At 42.1% G+C, this 19,941-nt stretch overlaps 1 protein-coding gene and 1 pseudogene across 2 annotated transcripts; one reads left to right on the top strand and one right to left on the bottom strand.

Moving 5' to 3' along the window:
- Positions 1–317: 317 nt before the first annotated feature.
- MRPL33 (mitochondrial ribosomal protein L33) lies at positions 318–9,294 on the bottom strand. The gene is made up of 4 exons (XM_082671833.1): positions 9,200–9,294; positions 8,324–8,342; positions 5,975–6,081; positions 318–620 (listed from the first exon to the last, which is right to left on the bottom strand). The coding sequence occupies exons 1-4, from the start codon at positions 9,219–9,221 to the stop codon at positions 571–573; spliced, it is 198 nt and encodes a 65-aa protein (XP_082527959.1). The 5' UTR covers positions 9,222–9,294; the 3' UTR covers positions 318–570.
- Positions 9,295–10,915: 1,621 nt separating this feature from the next.
- LOC309833718 (cAMP-regulated phosphoprotein 19-like) lies at positions 10,916–11,398 on the top strand (annotated as a pseudogene). The gene has a single exon. The product of its transcript is annotated as a cAMP-regulated phosphoprotein 19-like (transcript).
- The last annotated feature ends 8,543 nt before the right edge of the window (positions 11,399–19,941 follow it).

Here is a 19,941-nt window from a genome sequence, read left to right as displayed (position 1 = left end):
GGCATTTTTCTAACTATATAAGCACAAATCAAAAATAGCAGTTCTCTTGGTTTCTTCTGTGTTACAGCTGGCTCCCTTCTTACCATTCCTGCTCACCGCGGCCATCTCTGTTATTGCATGGGAGTTCTTTCAAGATCACTCTGGACTGTGACTCTGCCTTTTCTGTGAAGTACAAGAAAGAACAGACTGGAAACTCTTGCACAAATCTCACTATGGAAAATTTTCTTTTCTTATATGAAACAATGGTTATTTTTTAGGAATGGAGTTTTTAAAATTTCAAATAGTGGGGGAAAACACCACTGAGAGACAATAGTACAGGCTATTTTAATATTTTTATTAAGGGCTATAAAAATATCCAGAAAGATAAATAAATGTGATGCAATGATATATGTCCTAATATGAAGAACTTTCTTTCACTGCATTGTTTTCCTTCACAATGGCCTTCAAATCACAGGAGGCAGTGATTCCATGCCATTTCCTCTTCTTTCATTACACGCTGCAGAATTTCTGAATCAGTATCCCGCCCTCAGTCTTCTCATTTATAAATCAAATTCATTTTCAATCCATTGTTTAGAGGGAGCGTATTTTTTTCTGTTCCACAAAGAGGACTTTTTTTTTCACTGAAGGAGGAGAAAAAAGGATTGTAGCAGAAAACTAAAAAGTATCGTCACCATTTTTTAATAAAAATACATATCAGACCATGAGCCCTCGCTTCTTTTTCTTTCCTTTGTCATGAGGATGGAGCTGACTTGCTAACTCAGTTCCTCAATCCCAGAGATCAGAGAAGACTGGAGAAAATGGTAAGGAAAACAAGGGAAGGTGCACCAGCCAATCAGTGGCATCCTTGGTACCCCACAAGGTCACATTTCAACCAATGTGAAATAATCAAATTTAAAAAAAATTACAAGCAAAAAAATGAAAAACAACGTCTTCACCCAGCTAATGTCCACTCTTGTAGGAGGTGAAGCAAGAGCTAGACTCCAGAAAAAGGGCAGTAAAAACTGAGCAGACCACAGAAGAAAAGGAAGCCTGGCTGAAAGAGTAAATACACATTAAACCTTGTACTTTCCAGAAATGGTTTCATATACCCAAATATAAATTTTCAAGTTTGGTAATAGATTTAACATCATAACCCAAATCTTATTATTTTAAACATCATAACAGAGTACAGTTCTCTGAAACACCCAAAACAAAAATGCTAACTGCCTGGATGAAAGATTAGAGACTAGATGCTAGGCAATAAGGTTTTCATAGTTCCTGTAATGCCCTATTATAGCACTTCATTAACATCACATATCTCTCCCTCCCCCGCCCCCCCCCACACACCACCTGAATTCTTCTTTGCCAAAAAAACCAAAAACAGTGCATCCAGGAAGATCCAGGAACTCAAAAGACTAAGACACAACAGCAACTCACCTGTCCCTACCACATAGAGATTTTAGCTTTGTTTTTTTGTTATTCTTCTGTATCAATATGGATACCCTGTATATGAGATTCCCAAACTGTCTGTGATTAAGAATTAGCTAGAGAGCTTATTTAAATACACTCCTACTTCTTACCTCCACCTCTACCCTAATTCTGGTTCTGTAGAACTAGAGGGGGACTGAAGTCTGTATTTTTTAAAAACCCCCAGATGATTCTGATGGGCAGCTGAAATTAATAACCATTAACCAGTCAACAGAATTTTATCTATAAAGTTAATTTAAAATACATATTTTATTACTTTGTATATAGGGATATTTTTAATATACTTCAAATCATCTAATATTAAACATAAGTAGAACTCATGCTCCTTCAAAGTCCAAGGAAGACTACAAAGCATTATAAGACAGTAGTAAAGAACCCAAACAGCTTCCTACCAGACAATGTTATTCATTGCAAGAAATATTTCCCCCATGTTTTTCTACATGGAACTAAAAAATGGATAAAAAAAAGAATCTGTCTCATGGATAACCAGTCAGGAGATTATTTAAATGACCTTGAACAGAAATAACTGATGAATATTAGTAAAGCAAGGCTTTATTCATAAAAATTTTGACTTACTTCCTGCATTCCTTCCCTTAATTCAAAGAATAAATATTTAAGTTCACAGAACTGTGCTAGGCAAAGTGGAATTTATGAAAGCGTAAAAGTCCCTGATTTAATAGCAGTGTATCATGAGGTGCCTGTATGGATGTCCAGGAAGCCCCACAGGAACCTAAAGATCAAAGGGGACTGGAATGGTGAGGGAAACGCCTCACAGAGAGGGTCAGGTTTAGCCTCTGAAGCAGCAGCATCTGGATGAGCTAAAACAGGAAAGGGCATATAGTGTAGAGAAATGGTGATAGGAGGTAAGAATGACAGTGTTGACCACAGGGGAAGGTCTTGATTTAAAAAAAAAAAAAGAAAACAGACTAATTTGGCTCCATGTAATAGAAAAAATATGGGGCCTGGAGTCAAAAAGATTGGGTTCAAACCTTGGTGCCACCATTTATCTACTGGGAGTCCTTGGGCAAATTTCTCAAAATACTCTTCCTTCAGTTTTCTTCCCTATGAGAGGGATAACTCCATCTCCCTCACAGGTTGCCAGACAGCAAACACTCAGTATGTGTTAGATGAGTTGAAATGACACACTGCTATCCACAATCATAAACATAAATTAATTTTCTGTCAAAATATTTGCTGCTTAATTCACAGAAGAATGAATCTGTCAAGTTCTTCCCCTACACCTAACCTAAATCTATTCTGCTTCAATTAAAGTCTATATTGTCTTGTTTAGTCATCCAAGGAATTAAAACTGACAAGTTTTCATTTTCTTTATAATAAACCTTCATATATTTAACAAAGTTTAATAAGCTTATGCCTCAACCTTTAATCCTTCCTCCTTGGAAATTTGCATCTAGTTTCATATAAGGAAAAGGAGTTTGAAAGGACTTAGGCAGGTTCTAGCCATAGAGTATACCATAAAGTACTCAAATAATTGGGAATTTTTCCATGTTTCCTTGCCTGATTTCCTTCATAAAGCAGACAAGCAAAACATTACCCTTAAACTAACCATTTATTCACTGCAGTAAAATATGCTGGGAGAAATGCCAAGCTATTTGGTACCCTGGGCAATGGGGCAGGCCGCAAGGCAAATATCATGCAAGTGTCCATGGCATTCAGTGAGTGGGCAGGAAGCCAAGTGCTCTGCTATCCCAGAACATTCTCTTCTTCAGAAGAGACAAAGTTGTGCTGTCATGGCTCCGACCATTCCTTATCAGAAAAGCTCTAATCATCTGTTTGAAATTTATATATGAATCTTTTCTTCCACTTTCAACTTACAGTCAGAACTGTTTATGGCTGTATCCTTTCCCAGTCTCAAAACTTAAAATCAGTCTGACAAATAGTAAGTTCCTAACACCTCCATACTAACAGTGAAAATTCCAATACATTTTCACACTTAAAATATCAGAGAAGGTTATTCAATCAACATTTATTAATGTTGTATAAGTTCCTAAAAAACTCTATAATGGAGCTAAAATGCTAGAAAAACAACTACTTTATTGTAAAGTTCATCACTTTGGGTTTTCACCAGCTGATACAAAGAAATCAGAGGGAGAAAACCACCACACCAATCCAATATCACATTGCTATGGTCTGAATGTTTGCATTCCCCCAAATTTACGTCGAAATCCTAACCTCCAGAGATGATGGTATTAGGAGTTAGGGCCTTTGGGAGGTGCTTTGGTCATGAGGGTGGAGGCTTCATGAATGCGATTCATTCTCTTATAAAAGAGACTCCAGAGCTTGCCTGCCCCTCCACCATGTGAGAACACAGCAAGAAGAACCCCTTCCTATGAACTAGAAGAGGGCCCTCGCCAGAAAGTGACCATGCTGGCACCTTGATCTCGGACGTCCCAGGTCCCAGAACTCTGAGAAAGAAAGATCTGCTGTTTATGAGTCACCCAGTCTGTGGTACTTTGTTATATCAACCCAGACTAAAACACATACCTTATCATTCTAATAATTTTTCCACCATGAGATGTCATCCTGAAATTCAGACTCCTAATTATCAGGTACAAACCTAGAATCCCCTTTTTATTATAATAAAGAATGACCAGAAATTTTAACACCAAAAGAACAGCAGGAAATTTTATTTCTGTTAAAGAATGGAATTTATACCAATTTTAGGCTGACAACTGGGCTTCTCAGAGCCCTTTTTAAATGCCTCCTTACATTGGTACAGCCCTCATTTTTTTTTTAAGGTGGTATTATTTTTGTTTTTCTTAGACATTGACAAATACAGCATAATGAACAGTGGCTGTGAGACCTTCCGTACAAACTCTGAAAGCAGCTAGTAAGGTAGCTGTCAGTCAGATTCGCATTAATGCCCAACCACAGTTCATGCACCAGTAAGTGAGTTTTAGCCTCCTATGAAATCTCTCGATAACAGGTCCATACGGAGAGTGATTCCGGGCCTAGACTTGGAGTCAGACAGTCCTGAATTCAAATTTGTATTCTGTCACATATTTTAGCTGTGTGTCCTTGATTAAGATCCTTGGTACCAGATTCCTAACCTATAAAATGGGGTTCAGATTGCCTGGAGAGTATGGGTGCTTATGTTACTATGCATTCACATATCTGAAGACCTGAAGACTTGTGTAGGTAAACAAAGAAGACAGAATTTTCCATTTGGTCTGGTTATTCACAAGCACTAGTTTGTTTCCTTTCTCTCAAGGATCACTGTCTTTTGTTGCCTATATTGTCCTTTTGTTGTTGTTGAGTTTCAAGTGGGAAAGTAAATTCGGTCCCATTGCTCCATCTTGGCCACAAGTGAGTCGATCAGGTCTTGTTCTTAGTTAAAGAAAAAGTTGATTATGACATTAAGTGCCTATCTTTCATTATATAATGGATTAATTTGGAGAAATAAGATTCTAGCACCAATTTCAACTCTGATCACCAACCAGGTGTCTCACAATTCAACTCAACTCTGACACTATCCTCCTGGAGACAGTAACTCAGGAACAGCCAGATGGAAGTGACACATAGGGCAAGGTACAGGGAAGGGGAGTGAAGCTTCCGTGCCCTCTCTGAACATGCCAGTCTCCCAGAATCGCCACGTGATTACCAACCCAGAAGCTCCGGTACCGCCATTATTAACAAGCAATTATAAAGGGGCTGTTTCGAAGCAAAGGCACAAAAATGAGATGAATGGCCTGCAGTTTTGTTTGCTAGTTAATTTTGCATAAATTGGCTCATGAAATCCAAAAACAGGATAGGCTACCACCAACAGTAATCGGGGTGCTGACCCTTTTTATCTGGACTTTGGAACATTTGTCTCTTTCAGACAAATGTTTCTATCCACTAAGGCCATTTAAAGTTATCACTTACTATGGCATTTTAGCAGATGGTAAAACAGAAAATGAAATTTCCTACCCTCCTGCTCTAATATATAGACAGCATACTCTTTAACTCGAATCTGGACCTAATTACTTGCCACTGTTGGGCAGATGACCCTAGCAGAACATTCCCTCCCTTTTTCAAGACACTCTTCTCTGTTTCCAGAACAATATCCCCTATTCTATTTACATGGCTGCTTTCTCACCTTCAAATCTTTGGTTAACCATCTCCTACTGGATAGACTTTCCCTGAACTATCCTATCTAAAGGATAAAGGTAGGATCCACCTCCCCCCAACTTCATCCTGTATCTCAGCATCCTGCTTGTTTCTCTCATAACACTTAGCATAATTTGTCATTTTTCCTTTCTCTCCCTTCCAAAACCAGACTGTAAGTGCCAATACCACAGGTACTGAGTCTATCTTGGGTCTTCGTATATCCCAGCACCTGGGATACTAACTAGCACCACGGTAAACTTTCAATATGTACTTGGAATGAATGCTATAGTGACAAAGGGGCCACAAAACTGCCGAAGATGTTCAGCATCAATCTGAACAGGGCATCAGGCCTTGAAAGCATTTGAATTTATTATGGAGCAACTTCTCTGAATCTTACCTACTGGATCATAATGCAAGAGAGTCAGTTTCTCCCGCAGTCGGCTTCTCTTAGTGTTGAAGGAAAAACCTGTTCCAGCTTGGCTCAACATTTTCACCAGAATTGTTCTAAGATTTAAAAGCAAATTGTTACAAGCTGAGGAAACAGAATAAAATCAGTCATGGGGGGATGGCACATTTTGAGAACCCTATACAGCAGTATTACTTGTGAGACATCACTTAAGCCTTAAATTCAGTTCTAAGACAGCCTATTTTTCCATAAATGACAGCTTGAATGGTTCTAATTCCCAAGATTTGTTCCATTACGCAGGGTACCTTGGTAATGACCTAACCAAAGCAACAAGAACAATCAAACCACACTGTGGGAATAGACTCAGACACCCACCTTTTAGAAAGAGCAGAAGTCAGGAGTGGGAAAAATACGCAAGTACTGGTAACCCTAGCTGGCCAGTCAGGAAGATGGCTGTCTCAGAAGAGCCCTATCTTCCATGGATGAGTAATAAGAGTAAAATCAGGAAAGGACAGAAAAAAGTATTGGAACTTTTACATTGACGATGTGCAAAACCTTGTTCCCCTTTATATTTTGTTTAAGTTGTTTAAGTTCTAGTCATCCAAAGCACTAAAGTTCATGTTTTGCCTCACTGGACCTTTTAATACCTCATACTATTTGTTACTCTTGCACGTCTTGTCTCCCTATGTAGATCATGCTATTTGATTTCTCATCTAAGTCCAAAAAAGAATTTGAAGCATTCAAATATACAATATATCTAAGATATATTACACATCTTTGCATCCCTTTCAATGTACAGCACAGTGCCTCATACTAAGAGGGATAGAATATCTGTTGATTAAGACAGACAATAATTAGTCATTCATTCAAAAAGATTCAACAAATATTAAGTGCTTACTCTGTGGAAAGCACTATAGGAAATGCAAAGCCCTGTAAGTCCACGCCTGCACCTTGGAGAACTACCAGTAATAGTATGGAAGGTGGGCCTCCCTGGTGGCACAGTGGTTGAGAGTCCGCCTGCTGATGCAGGGGACACAGGTTCGTGCCCTGGTCTGGGAGGATCCCACATGCCACGGAGCGGCTAGGCCCGTGAGCCATGGCCGCTGAGCCTGCGCGTCCGGAGCCTGTGCTCCGCAACAGAAGAGGCCACAACAGTGAGAGGCCTGCGTACCGCAAAAAAAAAAAAAAAAAAAAAAAAATAGTACACAAGGTCTGTAAGGCAAGACATACATGACAAATGGCACAAGGATTCAAAGAACATGACAGGCAGGGAGCATCTCTAAAGAAACTGAAGGCATGGGAGATTCCTACAGAACCTGAAGGTGGGAAATAAATAACTGGACTGTGGGAAAAGCTATATTAATCAATAAAAAATATTGAGGGTAAAACACTAACATACATGTGTTTCATTAAGTTTAATCCAAAAAACCTAGTTTTAAGGATTTGTGATGTGTCTTGGGTTGTAAACAAAGGCTGCTTTAGAATTTTTCTATTTTTAACACAGAAAATCTTACTTTGGTTATTGTCTACAAAATTTATTTTGAAATACCAGTTTGGTATTTATAGTCTCTCTGGTACAGCATGAAAACTTTAGCCTTTGCTATTTTTGAAATGCTTATACCATGAAGGCAAAGGATTACAAAACTCAATAAAACAGGCTCTGTCGATTAATCAAATCACAGCTTGTTCTGCTCGACTCCTGTAGTGGGCTCCAGACAAACGTCCCTTGGTCCTCAATTTGAGGAAACAGAATTACAGTGGTAGTCCAAAGAGAGCACGGGGACCCTGATGATTTGTTTAGGAACAAGACAGCAAGAGCAACTTTTTTTTTTTTTTTTTTGCTGTGTTGGGTCTTCGTTTCTGTGCGAGGGCTTTCTCTAATTGTGGCGAGGGGGGCGACTCTTCATCGCGGTGCGCAGGCCTCTCACTATCGTGGCCTCTCTTGTTGTGGAGCACAGGCTCCAGACATGCAGGCTCAGTAGTTGTGGCTCACGGGCCTAGTTGCTCCGCGGCATGTGGGATCCTCCCAGACCAGGGTTCGAACCCGTCTCCGGCATTAGCAGGCAGATTCTTAACCACTGCGCCACCAGGGAAGCCCAAGAGCAACTCTTAGTAAATTATTTGAATGTTCACTTAAGTAGGTCAGTTGGGAAGGAGGGAAAATATTTTTTGAAATAGTTCATAGGGCCAAAATAATTCATCAAGTAACTAATCCTCAAATCAACTTTTAGAAAATTGAAGCCAAATGCTTAATTTCACACAAGGATTCATTGGCAGCAGTGGGACTGATGAATCTAACATAAACAAGTAAAGTTTAAAAAGAGAAAAACTTTTACTTACTTTGACTTGGTCTTGGCAACTTTTTTTGTAGGGAGGAAAGAGAAAAGAAAAATAACGATATATTATCTTGCTTATGCAAAGCTCATATAATGTCAGGATAATCAAAATTATTTAAATCATGAAGTAGGCCATAAATTGTCACTCAAGTCACTACTCCCTAGCTATTAGGGATCCCGTTAGGATTTTATAGAAGGTTTTTAAAAATCCAATCAGACCACCACAGTTCTGGATGTAATGCTATGCAGTCTCTTTTCAGTTGGACTGGTTACCTTTTAAATCTTCCTAAACTAAGATCTGCTCCACTTGCTCCTCTTCTAAGGTGCAAACACTTGCACTAGAACAAGACTCTTGTTTGGTAAGTTAACCTTTCCAAACTCCAACAACCATCACATCAGGTGGAGAAGTGAAACTAACTCTAACCGGGAAATCAGCCTGGTGCATGGAAGAACACTGTCTTGGGAGCCAGAGGGCTTCTTTCCCAGCCCAGCTGTATGACCTAGAGTCAATCACTGCTCCTCATCTTTAGAGTTCTAAACGACTGAACTAGAGGTTTTCCCCAGTTAGCACGTCCGGAGATTCTGCTGACACACCGCTACAGAGGGCGGGGGAAAGCGCCCCACTCCTCACGGGCTGACCCTACAGTCCGAACGAACCGCAACTGATCCTGAACCAGCGCCGCAGACCCCCGAGACCCCCTAGCCCCGCAGTGAGCGCGGCGCGGGGTCACGCCGGGCGCTGTAGTCCTGAAGGCCTGGGAAGTCGCAGCGGCAGCTTCCCGACCGGCGCGCGCACCCCACCCCGCAACGTCCCGGGGCCCGCCTGTCACGGCCTCCCGCCCCCGCTCTACGCCCTGCCATCGCCTCCAGCCCCACTTACAAGTGACCGCGGACAGGAACATGGCGACAGCAGCCTCGAAAGCAGGTCCAAATTCCCTCAACAAATAACTGCTTCCGGGGCACAGGCCTGTTCCGGAAGAGGATTCCGGAAGTGCTCCGAAGCCACGCCCCCTGTTTAAATCTCAGGGCTGAGCCCGCCTCTCTCCTGTGTTCTTTACACTACAGGTGTCTCTTTCGTGGTCCTGGAGTGTGGAGTCCCCTCCCCTTTTGGAGAGGGTCTTTGTTATCGCTCAGGGTTCGCGCCCCAGACCCTGACTCCTACTTCTGGGTCAGAGTTAGGTGCATGTTTCATAAATAATCGCAGCCGCCTACATTAAAGCCACAGGAACTCCCTATGTTCCTCAGCCGCTTCGGGCTGTCGGGCTCCCGCGTCATTTCCTTAAATTTGTTGCCTTCTTTTGCTTCCTCTGGCCCATCTCCATCTCCACCTAGTTAACATCTACTCTCAGTCCCTCCAGAATTGAGAACTCCACCTGAATATCCCTATTCCTTAATTATATGTTGGATTTCTAGGAGGGCAGGGCCCTGTGCATCTTGTTAACTGCTGTATCTAAGCATCTGCGTGGCAATAGGGACCTAATAGCTGAGATTGGGAGCGCTGACATAACTTGCTTAATGTCACAAAACTAGTAAACGGCAGAGTCAGAATTTGAACCCAGCTTTTGTCTGACTGCAAAGACTCATGCCTTTCCCTCTAGACATTGGGACCTAACCACTTTGCCATCTTCCAATCTTCACCTCTCTGCAAGGAAACACCGCTCCTTCAGCACCAGGTACTTCAGCAGAAACCTCATTTCCCAATAATCAGGACTTAAGGATTTTTTTTCCAATCTGTGATTTTACCTATATATTAAATTTTACAAACATGTGAAAGATTTATTCTCATGGATCATCCTCACTGCAAGTAATAAAATTATTAAGAGAAAATGTAGCTCTCCAATACAATACAACACAATTTTTAAAATTAGGACTGTCCTTGCCCTTAGTACCTCTAATGTTTTTTGTTTTCCCCATAACTTAATTCCAGCAACTGAGCACCCTCTAGGTGCCCAAACCCTTCCTTACCTTGTGCAGTTCAGCTGCTGACAAACAAGAGCTTCAGGTGTTCAAGAAGGTAAGGTTTCTTATTTAGGAAATTCCTTTTGGGGATCTATAAGAAAGGAACACAGGACTGGAAGCCAAGGGACGTGAATTCTAGTGTTTGTTCTGTCGCTTAGAAAGTCATTTCAACTCTTCAGACCTCAGTTTCGGGCCCAGTGTGGGCACTGGATCAGTGATTCTCATTCCTGAAGGTATATCAGTCATCTAGGGTCCTTTAAAAGACCTGGATGCCAGAGGAGAGGCCCAGAGTCTGTACAGTATTTCTTCCCCCTCCCCAATTTTCTATGAAGCATTTCAAATATATCAAAAAGTAGAAAGGATAGTATAATGAACAAACTATATACCCAATTCAACAAATGTTAAGATTCTGCTATGTATATTGATGTCTATGGAATTTTTTTAAAATATGCATATGTATATGCATATATATATGGTTAGGGTTTTTGGCTAAGCTGTGTAAATGCAAATTGGAGACATAACCTTTCACTCCTAAATATTTAAGTGTGTATCTCTCAAGAATAAGATCATTATAACTACAATAGTGTTTTTATTCCTTAAAAAATTAATAGTTTGCGGGAGAAGCTGGGTAAGAGGGAGCAGTATGTTCGCGGAAGTCCCCGAGGACTTCCAGCCTCTGCAGAGGAGAAGAAGGAAATGGAAGACAAAGTGACTAGTGCAGAGAAAGCTGAAGAAGCAAACTTAAAAGCAAGATACCCTCATCTGGGACAAAAGCCTGGAGGTTCAGATTTTTTAAGGAAAGATTGCAGAAAGGGCAAAATATTTTGATTCTGGGGATTACAACATGGCTAAAGCAAAAATGAAGAGCAAGCTACTTCCTACTGCAGCCCCAGATCAGACAGAGGTCACTGGTGACCACATTCCCACTCCACAGGACCTTCCTCAACGGAAACCATCTCTTATTGCTAGCAAGCTGGCTGGCTAATTAAAAGAGCTGAACTGCATGAATCTTCTAATTCCCATTATTTCTCCTTAATATGTTACTTCTCTGCTTTTTATTTCCTTTCACTCACTAAGTCATTTGAGAATTATGGCTTTGCAGGTAGTGGTAGTGTGTATGTAAGGGAATATACATGTGTAGAGTTTTGATTAGTTTAACAGTGCACTGATAAAAAGAACATGTTAGAGCAACATAATCTACTTGAAAATAATTGTATATATTACCTAACTCCTAGTGTAGGGCTGGTTCCAACAAGTAACAAGCAAGTTTTACAATTTTAATGCTTTGGCTTTCTTTAATTCATCTTAATTATAGCTTTGTATGTTACTCTTATTTAATATAGCCTCTATTGTATTGATTTCCTCTGCATTTTCCTTTTGGATTTTGTAAAACAGAAGTTTAAGACCACAAGTTAGAAGAAAGGTCACATATTTCAAACACAAATAGATTGGGCTTCAAAAGATTTGTATCCTGTGCTTGAACTTGAATGGCCTTAAATCTGTTTCAGCTTTAACAATAGAATTTTACTTGGGCAATATTTGCCCATTCTGGTGTAACTTATGTGACTCTAGTGCTTAACAGCTGCTGTTGAAGCTAGTATTCCTATTCAGTTTTATAGTGTCAGAATACCTTTTGTTGTTGAAGATGTGAATGAAGTGTGCATGTGCATCAACTGTTAAATTCACTTTTGTGCCATTTTTGTAAGTACAGTAGTTTTGCACAACCTCTCAAAAAATCTTAATAGCTTCCTAATCTCTAAGCCATAGGCAAATTGTCTTTTATGACTGTTTTCTTCAAAAACAGTGTCCAGTCTGGGACTTCCCTGGCCGTCCAGTAGTTAAGACTCCATGCTTCCAATGCAGGGGGTGCAGGTTCAATCCCTGGTTGGGGAATTAAGATCCTGCATGCCACGTGGCATGGCCAAAAAATTTTTTAAAATAAAATTGCAAAACAAAATGTCCAGTCAAGGTTCATACATTACCTTTAGTTGTCATAAATCTTTAATCTCTTTCAAATCTAAAACAAAACCCCTCACTTTTTCTTTATCGTGATACTGAATTTTTAAAGAGACTGAGCTAGTTTCTTGTGGAGTGTCTCGTATACTGAATTTGTCTGATTGTTTTCTTATGTGGTCATTTTATTTATTCTTCTATCCCCTGTGTTTCCTGTAAGTTGGAAGGTAAATCTAAAGGCTTGAGTAGATTTCATTTAAAACACTTTTGACAAGAGGACATGATGCTCTCAGCTTCATATCCCAACATATCAGGAGGTCCAGAATGTCAGGTTGTCCCACTGCTAGTGCTAGGTTGGCTGATCTCTGGATCTCTCCGTTGTAAAAGTAGATTTTGTTTCTCTTTGCAGTTTTCTGTAGGGTGGTACTTTGGCATATGAGAATATCCTGCTTCCCAAGAACCTTTCCTCATGGTTTTAGCATCCACTGATGATCTTTTTTTTGACTCAGGAATTACATTTGGGGGTACACAATGGTAATTTTTCTAACATTTCACTTCTTATTCGTTTGCTAGTTTTCTTCTGTAAAGAAGAGCTTTCTAGGGAAAGCTGGTGGTCCAGTGGTTAAAACTCTGTGCTTCCGCTGCAGGGGATTCTGGTTCAATCCCTGGTCAGGGAACTAATATCCTGCATTTTGCATGCCTGTGCAGCATGACCAAAAATTTTTAAAAATTAAATAAATAAATAAAAGCAGAGCTTTCTATAACCAGTTGAGGCTGAATTATAGTTCCTCCTAAAAAGTCAGGGTAAATGCTAATTATTTTCTCTTTAATTACTAACGTTCAGAGTAAGAACTTAGCATGAGTCACTTCCAGTAGTGACAAAGAGGTTTTCCCCTTTCTGTAATTTTCTTTAACTTTTTAGTATCACTTTAACGGATTTTTATTCATTGTTTTATAATCAAACATGGTCATTATTATTTTTGATGTTTGAATTTTCCCAAAGTAGGTCATTAGGCTTCCCTTCAAGTTGGTCCAATGTTTTGTTTTTTTAATAAATTTATTAATTTATTTACTTTTTTCTGTTTTGGGTCTTCGTTGCTGCACATGGGCTTTCTCTAGTTGCAGCAAGCAGGGCATACTCTTCATTGTGGGGCGCGGGCTTCTCTTGTTGCACAGCCCAGGCTCTAGGCGCGTGGGCTTCAGTAGTTGTGGCGCGTGGGCTTCAGTATTTGTGGCACGTGGGCTCAGTACTTGTGGCTCACGGGCTCTAGAGTGCAGACTCAGTATTTGTGGCGCACAGGCTTAGTTGCTCCGTGGCATGTGGGATCTTCCCGGACCAGGGCTCGAACCCACTTCCCCTGCCTTGGCAGGAGGATTCTTAACCACTGCGTCACCAGGGAAGTCTCCAATGTTCTTTTGACACACTTCCTTCCTTGCTTTCTGTCACCAGCTGTCTCAGGTTGACCTTGTACTTTCCCTGGCCCAAACCTGGAATCAGCCATTTCTCCAAGGTACTCTGATTCCTTTTTGTAGAAGCCACAATCTGATGCACAGCCACTGGACTAGATTTTAGTGGATTTCAAGCTTTATTTTAAACCATAGAATCTTCATTCAAATGAAATCTGTCTCCGGAGCTCACAGTGTAAAATAAAGCTTCATCTCTTGAGGGATGTCCTCAGAATCCTAGACTCCACAGGTCACAGAAACTCTGGACTATGGAATGGCCACATTCTCTTCCAGAGCTGTTGCTCTGGATTCCAGTTTGAGGTTTCAAACCCCACCCACAGGCCCTGCAGCCTTTTGTCATACTTCCCATTACGTACTTCCTTCTCACACTGTCTGACCATGCAGAGGACTGGTCCAGCTAGGAGAGAGCCCTGGAGACACCTTGGCAGCAGCAGGAACAGCCTGGAGCAGAAGACCACTTAAGACCTCTGCTGCCTCAGAGATAGGAAACAACACTTCAGAAACAATTCGGGACCACAGTTACAGAGTATCTGCCATAGACTGAATGTTTGTGTACACCCACCCCCCCAGCCCCACACTAAATTCATGTGTTGAAACCTAATCCCCAGTGTGATGGTGTTTGCATGTGGGGCCTTTGGGAGGTGATGAGGTCATGAAGGCAGATCCAGTCCTTGGATCTCATCTCTGTCTACACTCATTCCCTTGATGGTCACATCTGGTTTGTTTTTAAAAATCTACAAGCTGAAGACTTTCAAATTTATGTCTCCAGTCCCAACCTTTCCTCCTAACTTCAGATTAGTGTATTTAACTGCCTACTTGACATCACAGGTCCAAAATCAAATTCCCAAATTTCTGCTGCACCCCACAGGCTTCCTCTAAATCAGTATGTGACAATTCCATTTTTCCAGTTGCTCAAATAAAAACCCCGGCGGCCAACTTGACACCTCTTTCTCCTACACCCTATATCTAATCCATCAACAAATCCTGTCACTCAAATGTCACCTAATCAGTGAGGCCACTCTATGTAAAAAAGCAATACACACACACAGTCCCTATTCTCCTCACTCCACTTTATATTTTCCTACAGCACTTATCACCATTTAATATTATTTGTGTACTTGTTGATTTCCTTATTGTCTATCTTCGTTCACCAGAATGTAAACATCTTAAGATCAGGAATTTTGTCTTATTCACTCACTTCTGTATTCTGGTGCCTAGAACAATGCCTGCTGCCTCTATTAAATATCTGTTGAATAAATGAATGAATAAATCTGAGAAGAGAGGCACCATACAAATGCTAAATTACTGGGAATTCCCTGGCGGTCTAATGGTTAGGACTCCGCGATTTCACTGCCAAGAGCCCAGGTTCAATCCCTGATCGGGAACTAAGATCCCACAAGCCACGAGGCATGGCCAAAGACAAAACAAACAAACAAAAGACAAATGTTAAATTATTAATAAATATTTACATTTAAATGGCAAACAATGGTAAGTATTTGTATATTGTTGATTGTTTCAGGCTTCAGAACTTATGATTACTTTTTAAAAGAGAAGCATGTACACTGTTTCTTGAAATTCTTGAATGGAGTAGAAAGGAAGCAGTGGCTTTCTAGTCTCATTTCTTCAACCTGCATCCACGTGTTATTTACACCTCACACTTCGTGGGCAGTTGGTAAGTGTTAATTAAAATGTTTATTAATACAGATGTAATTCATGATCTGGGATGTGTATGTTTGCTTGAATTTACATAATGAGCCCTCTGTGCCTTACTAAAGTGAAGAACAATTAGATCATCCTGGAAGCCCAAATGGAAAGGGTATAGTCCTTATGGGAGAGGCACTCATCCTCTTTCTGCAGCTGGGAGAAGGTATAGCCGTTTAACCTAGATTCTTAACCCAGGGAAGTAGATGGAGGAAAAGAACAAATCTTAAGAGCACCTATTATGTGTCTTGCACCCGGATCACTGGTCTGCCTCCCTGCTGGCATCTAAGTCCCCTGAGGGCCAGAGCTTCTGAATCTCCGTATATTTCCACCCCCAACAGTAGGAGCTCCTAACACAAGGCAGCTGCCCCACTCACTTTGACAAATATGAACTGAACACCTTCTGTACTAGGGAACCCTGCTCCAGTCATTCTCCGTCTCTTTAATCCTACCTCCCCTCCCATGTCTACTTGAGACAGGGAGAGTGGGAGGAACCAGGAGAAGAATAGAAGCAAAGGCAGAGAGGTGTTGAAAAAAATGAGCAGTGAGCATCCTTCTGGGGCTAGAGTGTGTGAAGAAATGAACGCAATGACTAGAAAGGATGCCTGGGGCTAGGTAACCAGGAAGGAAGGAACCAGGATGTTATCGTCGGGGGTTTGGCTTTGGTTCTGTGGGCAACAGGGGAGTTAAGTGATGTGATCAGATCTCTGTAGTGGCAGCATCTGAAATCACACGGTTTTCCTGGCTAAGTGGGAGAGAGGCAGGGCCTTTCCCATCCCACCAAACACAACATTCCCAAGTCCCCTTCACTTGTGCAGCAACAATAGGCACTTCTGCTGCTCTACGTGTTAGTGCCTGTTTATTTAGTTAACACAAGTATTTGGTGTTTCTGTAATAACTGGTAAGTTCTTCTTGTTTGTTATCTTAGACCAGTCACTGCGCCTTTTTTGAGGGGGAGAAAGGTAAGGAGAAAAGTATCATTGAAGACTTTGAGAATCTGCTAAAGGCTATGGCTTAGCTTTTCCACCAAATGCACATATGCCCATCCGGAAACAATTTTACCTGGACTTTCCAGTGGTTCTCAACCTTGGCTGCACGTCAGAATCACCTGGGGAGAGCTGTCAACCACTGGTGCCTGCCTCCCACCACCAGAGGTTTTCATTTAACTGATCTGAGTACAGTCTGGATTTCTAAGCTCCCTAGGAGATTCTAGTGTACACTCAGGATTTTACATTATTGGGCTAGGCATCTGTGGACTCCGAAAGAAGGCCCCTACCTTAGACCATAAGTTCCAGGTGTGTCCATTTAACTTTGACGGTGAGTAGCACCTACCTGTGTAGGCAGGGGAGGGGAGAACGTAGCCAGTTTGAAAGAACGAGGAAGTCTTGAAGCTGTCAGCAGAGAGGAGGTGCTCACATACATTCCAGAAGGCTGCAGAACACTTAGCAAAAGAGGGGCTGAAACAGAAGACAAAGAGCAGGAAACTTAATTGCCTTCCTGAAAGATGGATGGAAGGTCAGCAGACAACAACCTTCCCACCCACGCACTGCACCTCCGCCAAAGAGCTGAAAGCGTGATCGAGGGGCTGGCAGAATCAGTCTTTGGGGAAAGTCAACCAGTTAAACGTGTGGTCTGATTGATGGGTGACATGGGTGGGGAGAGGGTGGCAACTGTGGGTGCTGAAATAAAGCAGCTGTGAGGGTGTGGAGGTTTGACGGTAAGGGGCTGGAGGAGAGAAAGATTGGGGGCGTGGTCAAGGAGAGGCAGTCCTGGGGTGGCTGCGGTGGAAGGAGAATTTGGAGCAAGGCCCGGCCCCACCATGTACTAGCCACGGACCCTGCACAAGGACCTGGCCTCAGTTTCTTACCTGGGACTTGTGTGACAATCACTTCAGAGGAGCCCGCAATCTCAGATGATTATCGTCAGGTCAACTCTAAGGCTTTTCTCACTGTGAGGTCCCATGAGCCTAGGAAAGTGCCCTCTGAAAATGCTCTTTGAGGTTTTCAAACCTGGTATCCATCAAAATCACCTGGGGTGCTCACCACCCAATAAGACAACTCAGCGAGGGATGGGGGCGGTCCCCAGGTAGTTTATAATTCTCACCTGGTGCTTCTGATGCTTGTGCTTTGGGAACCACTGTTCTAGATCATGGTTTCTCAACTCCTGCGGATCTTGTCAAGGGGCAGATTCTCAGCCGGGAGGTCTGAAGTGAGGCCTGAGATTCTGTGTTTCTAACAGACTCACCGATGGTGCTACTGGCTGTACATCCTTGCCACTCAAAGCGTAATCCAAGCAACATCCCCAGCAGCTGCAGCAGTAGCATTTGGGAGCTTGTTAGTAATTCAGAATCTCAGGCCCCACCCTTGACCCACTGAATCAGAATCTGCAGCTCCAAGTGATTCGTATGCATACTGAAGTTTGAGAAAGGTTGTTCTAGAAGAAGTGACTTCCTGATCAGGGAACCAAGGTTGAAACTTGGGAATGGTAACACAAGACTCGGTTCCTTAAAACAGAGTATAAGTTAGAGAAAGGTGAGTATTTTATTCTGTTTTAGTTACTGGCATATTTGTGGGCCTGACACATAGTAGGTGCTCAATAAATGTTTGTCAAGTGAATGGATGAGGTAAGAGTCCAGTTTCTAGGGCCAGGGTATGAGGCTAGAGTGGGGCCAGTAACCATCATAACTAGATGCCAACTTCTGGGATCAAGGTCTTTCTAGCCCTCTGCCCAGGACAGGATTGGTCCTGATGCTGGCCCAGAGTAGAACTCATGGCCATGTGAGGTAGGAGTGTATTAACTTGTCTCATCTGTGAAGATTAAAAGGCTATATGGAAATGTAGCCAAGAAATACTCTGATGTTGTCAAGTAGGTCTGCTACAAGAAGCAGGGGCTGAGCCAACCAGTGGGGTATGGGTGGCCAAAGGAGCCCCAGCTCCAGAAATAACTCATCTGGTCTGGAGGAGGGATTCCATGAAGCTGCCTCAAGCATGTACATAAGGGGTAGAATTTAATACAGTCAGCATCTATTCTAATACTCCCCTCTTTCCTCTGTTTAAAACAGGTGCCAGGGGCTTCCCTGGTGGCGCGGTGGTTAAGAATCCTCCTGCCAATGCAGGGAACACAGGTTCGAGCCCTGGTCTGGGAAGATCCCACATGCCACGGAACAACTAAGCCCGTGTGCCGCAACTACTGAGCCTGTGCTCTAGAGCCGACGAGCCACAACTACTGAGCCCGTGTGCCACAACTACTGAAGCCCGTGCACCTAGAGCCTGTGCTCTGCACACAAGAGAAGCCACCGCAATGAGAAGCCCGAGCACCGCGACGGAGAGTAGCCCCCGCTCACCGCAACTAGAGAAAGCCCGCCCACAGCAACAAAGACCCAATGCAGCCAAAAATAAATTAATTAATTAAAAAAAAAAAAAAAAACAGATGTCAGTAAGACCTAGCCCAGGATCAAAGGCAACCAGTATGGCTCTTGTGGGTTGGGGAAACATTAAATCCTCCAAAGGACAAACAGTGTTCGTTATTAACTAGCCTTAGAGGAACAGCTCAGTAATTCGTAGTTGAAGTGATTTTATTCCTAGTCTTCAGGGGTGCCAGTCTAGAAGAGAAAGTGTTTCTCTTTGTTTTTCCTATGTGTAGCATTATCCAGACTTTCTGCATAATCCTGACAATAGAAGTTAGGATTTCAACTGAAGTAAATCCATTCTCATCCTGTCCTAGGAACAAATCGGGCTGAAGATTTCTGACAGACTCTCCAAAACACCAGGCCCCTTTTCCGAATGATTATTCTAAATATACTGTGAACATGAGAGCATGCCTTCTAAAGCAGTGTCATTTTTATCATCAATTTCATTTGCTTAATTCCTGCAAGCGAACCAAGTAGTAATTGTGCATTCCCAAGGGCTTATCTACCTCCGCCTTGGACTGGGGTCCACGTTTAAGGTAAAATGATATGACCACGGCAATGGCCATACCAGTCATAGCAAAGTTTCCATGAATAACTACTTTCAAAGGAACAATAATTTTCCATCATGGCTTCCTCCCCCCTAACCTGATCCTCAACGTAATTTCTAACTGTTCCAGAGAGGCGGGTCCCACAGAGGGACAATCCTGTGAATGTCTGCAACATCTCCCAGAAGGATGGTTCCTGCCCAGCATGCAGTCCCCCAAGTTGCTAGGTGAATGTGAGGAGGGAACATGAACTCAAACATTGTACTCATTGCCTGCCAGAAAAGTGATTTAAACTCCTGTACTTGACTGTCCTGCTACAGACGGGTGTGAATGTATCACTGCACCTTTCTTGGCTTGTGAAAAGAAAGGCTAATTAACTTTCTCAGTTGCTTTGGAATAGCATTCAATGTCAAGCTGCCATAGTTATGCATATTCTCAGTCCTTCAGAACCATTTTTGAATGGGTCTGTGTTTCTTTTTGTTGACCAAGAGAGACAGGGAATTGTCATGTTCACAAAGATGACCTAACTTGAGCTTCTGTGGTTTGGGATCCTGCCTGCCTGTGTTTCACCCTGTTTTGCCTCCAAGG

The sequence above is a fragment of the Grampus griseus genome, assembly GCF_964374135.1.
Source record: "Grampus griseus genome assembly, chromosome: 15".
Taxonomy (NCBI): domain Eukaryota; kingdom Metazoa; phylum Chordata; class Mammalia; order Artiodactyla; family Delphinidae; genus Grampus; species Grampus griseus.
The sequence above is the reverse complement of the archived record's forward strand: the minus strand, read 5'-3'. Positions and strand labels throughout refer to the sequence as shown.

Coding starts and splice junctions, on each gene's coding strand:
- MRPL33 (XM_082671833.1), bottom strand. CDS start 9,221: ATGTTCCTGTCCGCGGTCACTT. Junction 621..5,974: donor CTTGCATTATGATCCAGTAG/GTAAGATTCAGA, acceptor CTCCTCCTTCAG/TGAAAAAAAAAGTCCTCTTT.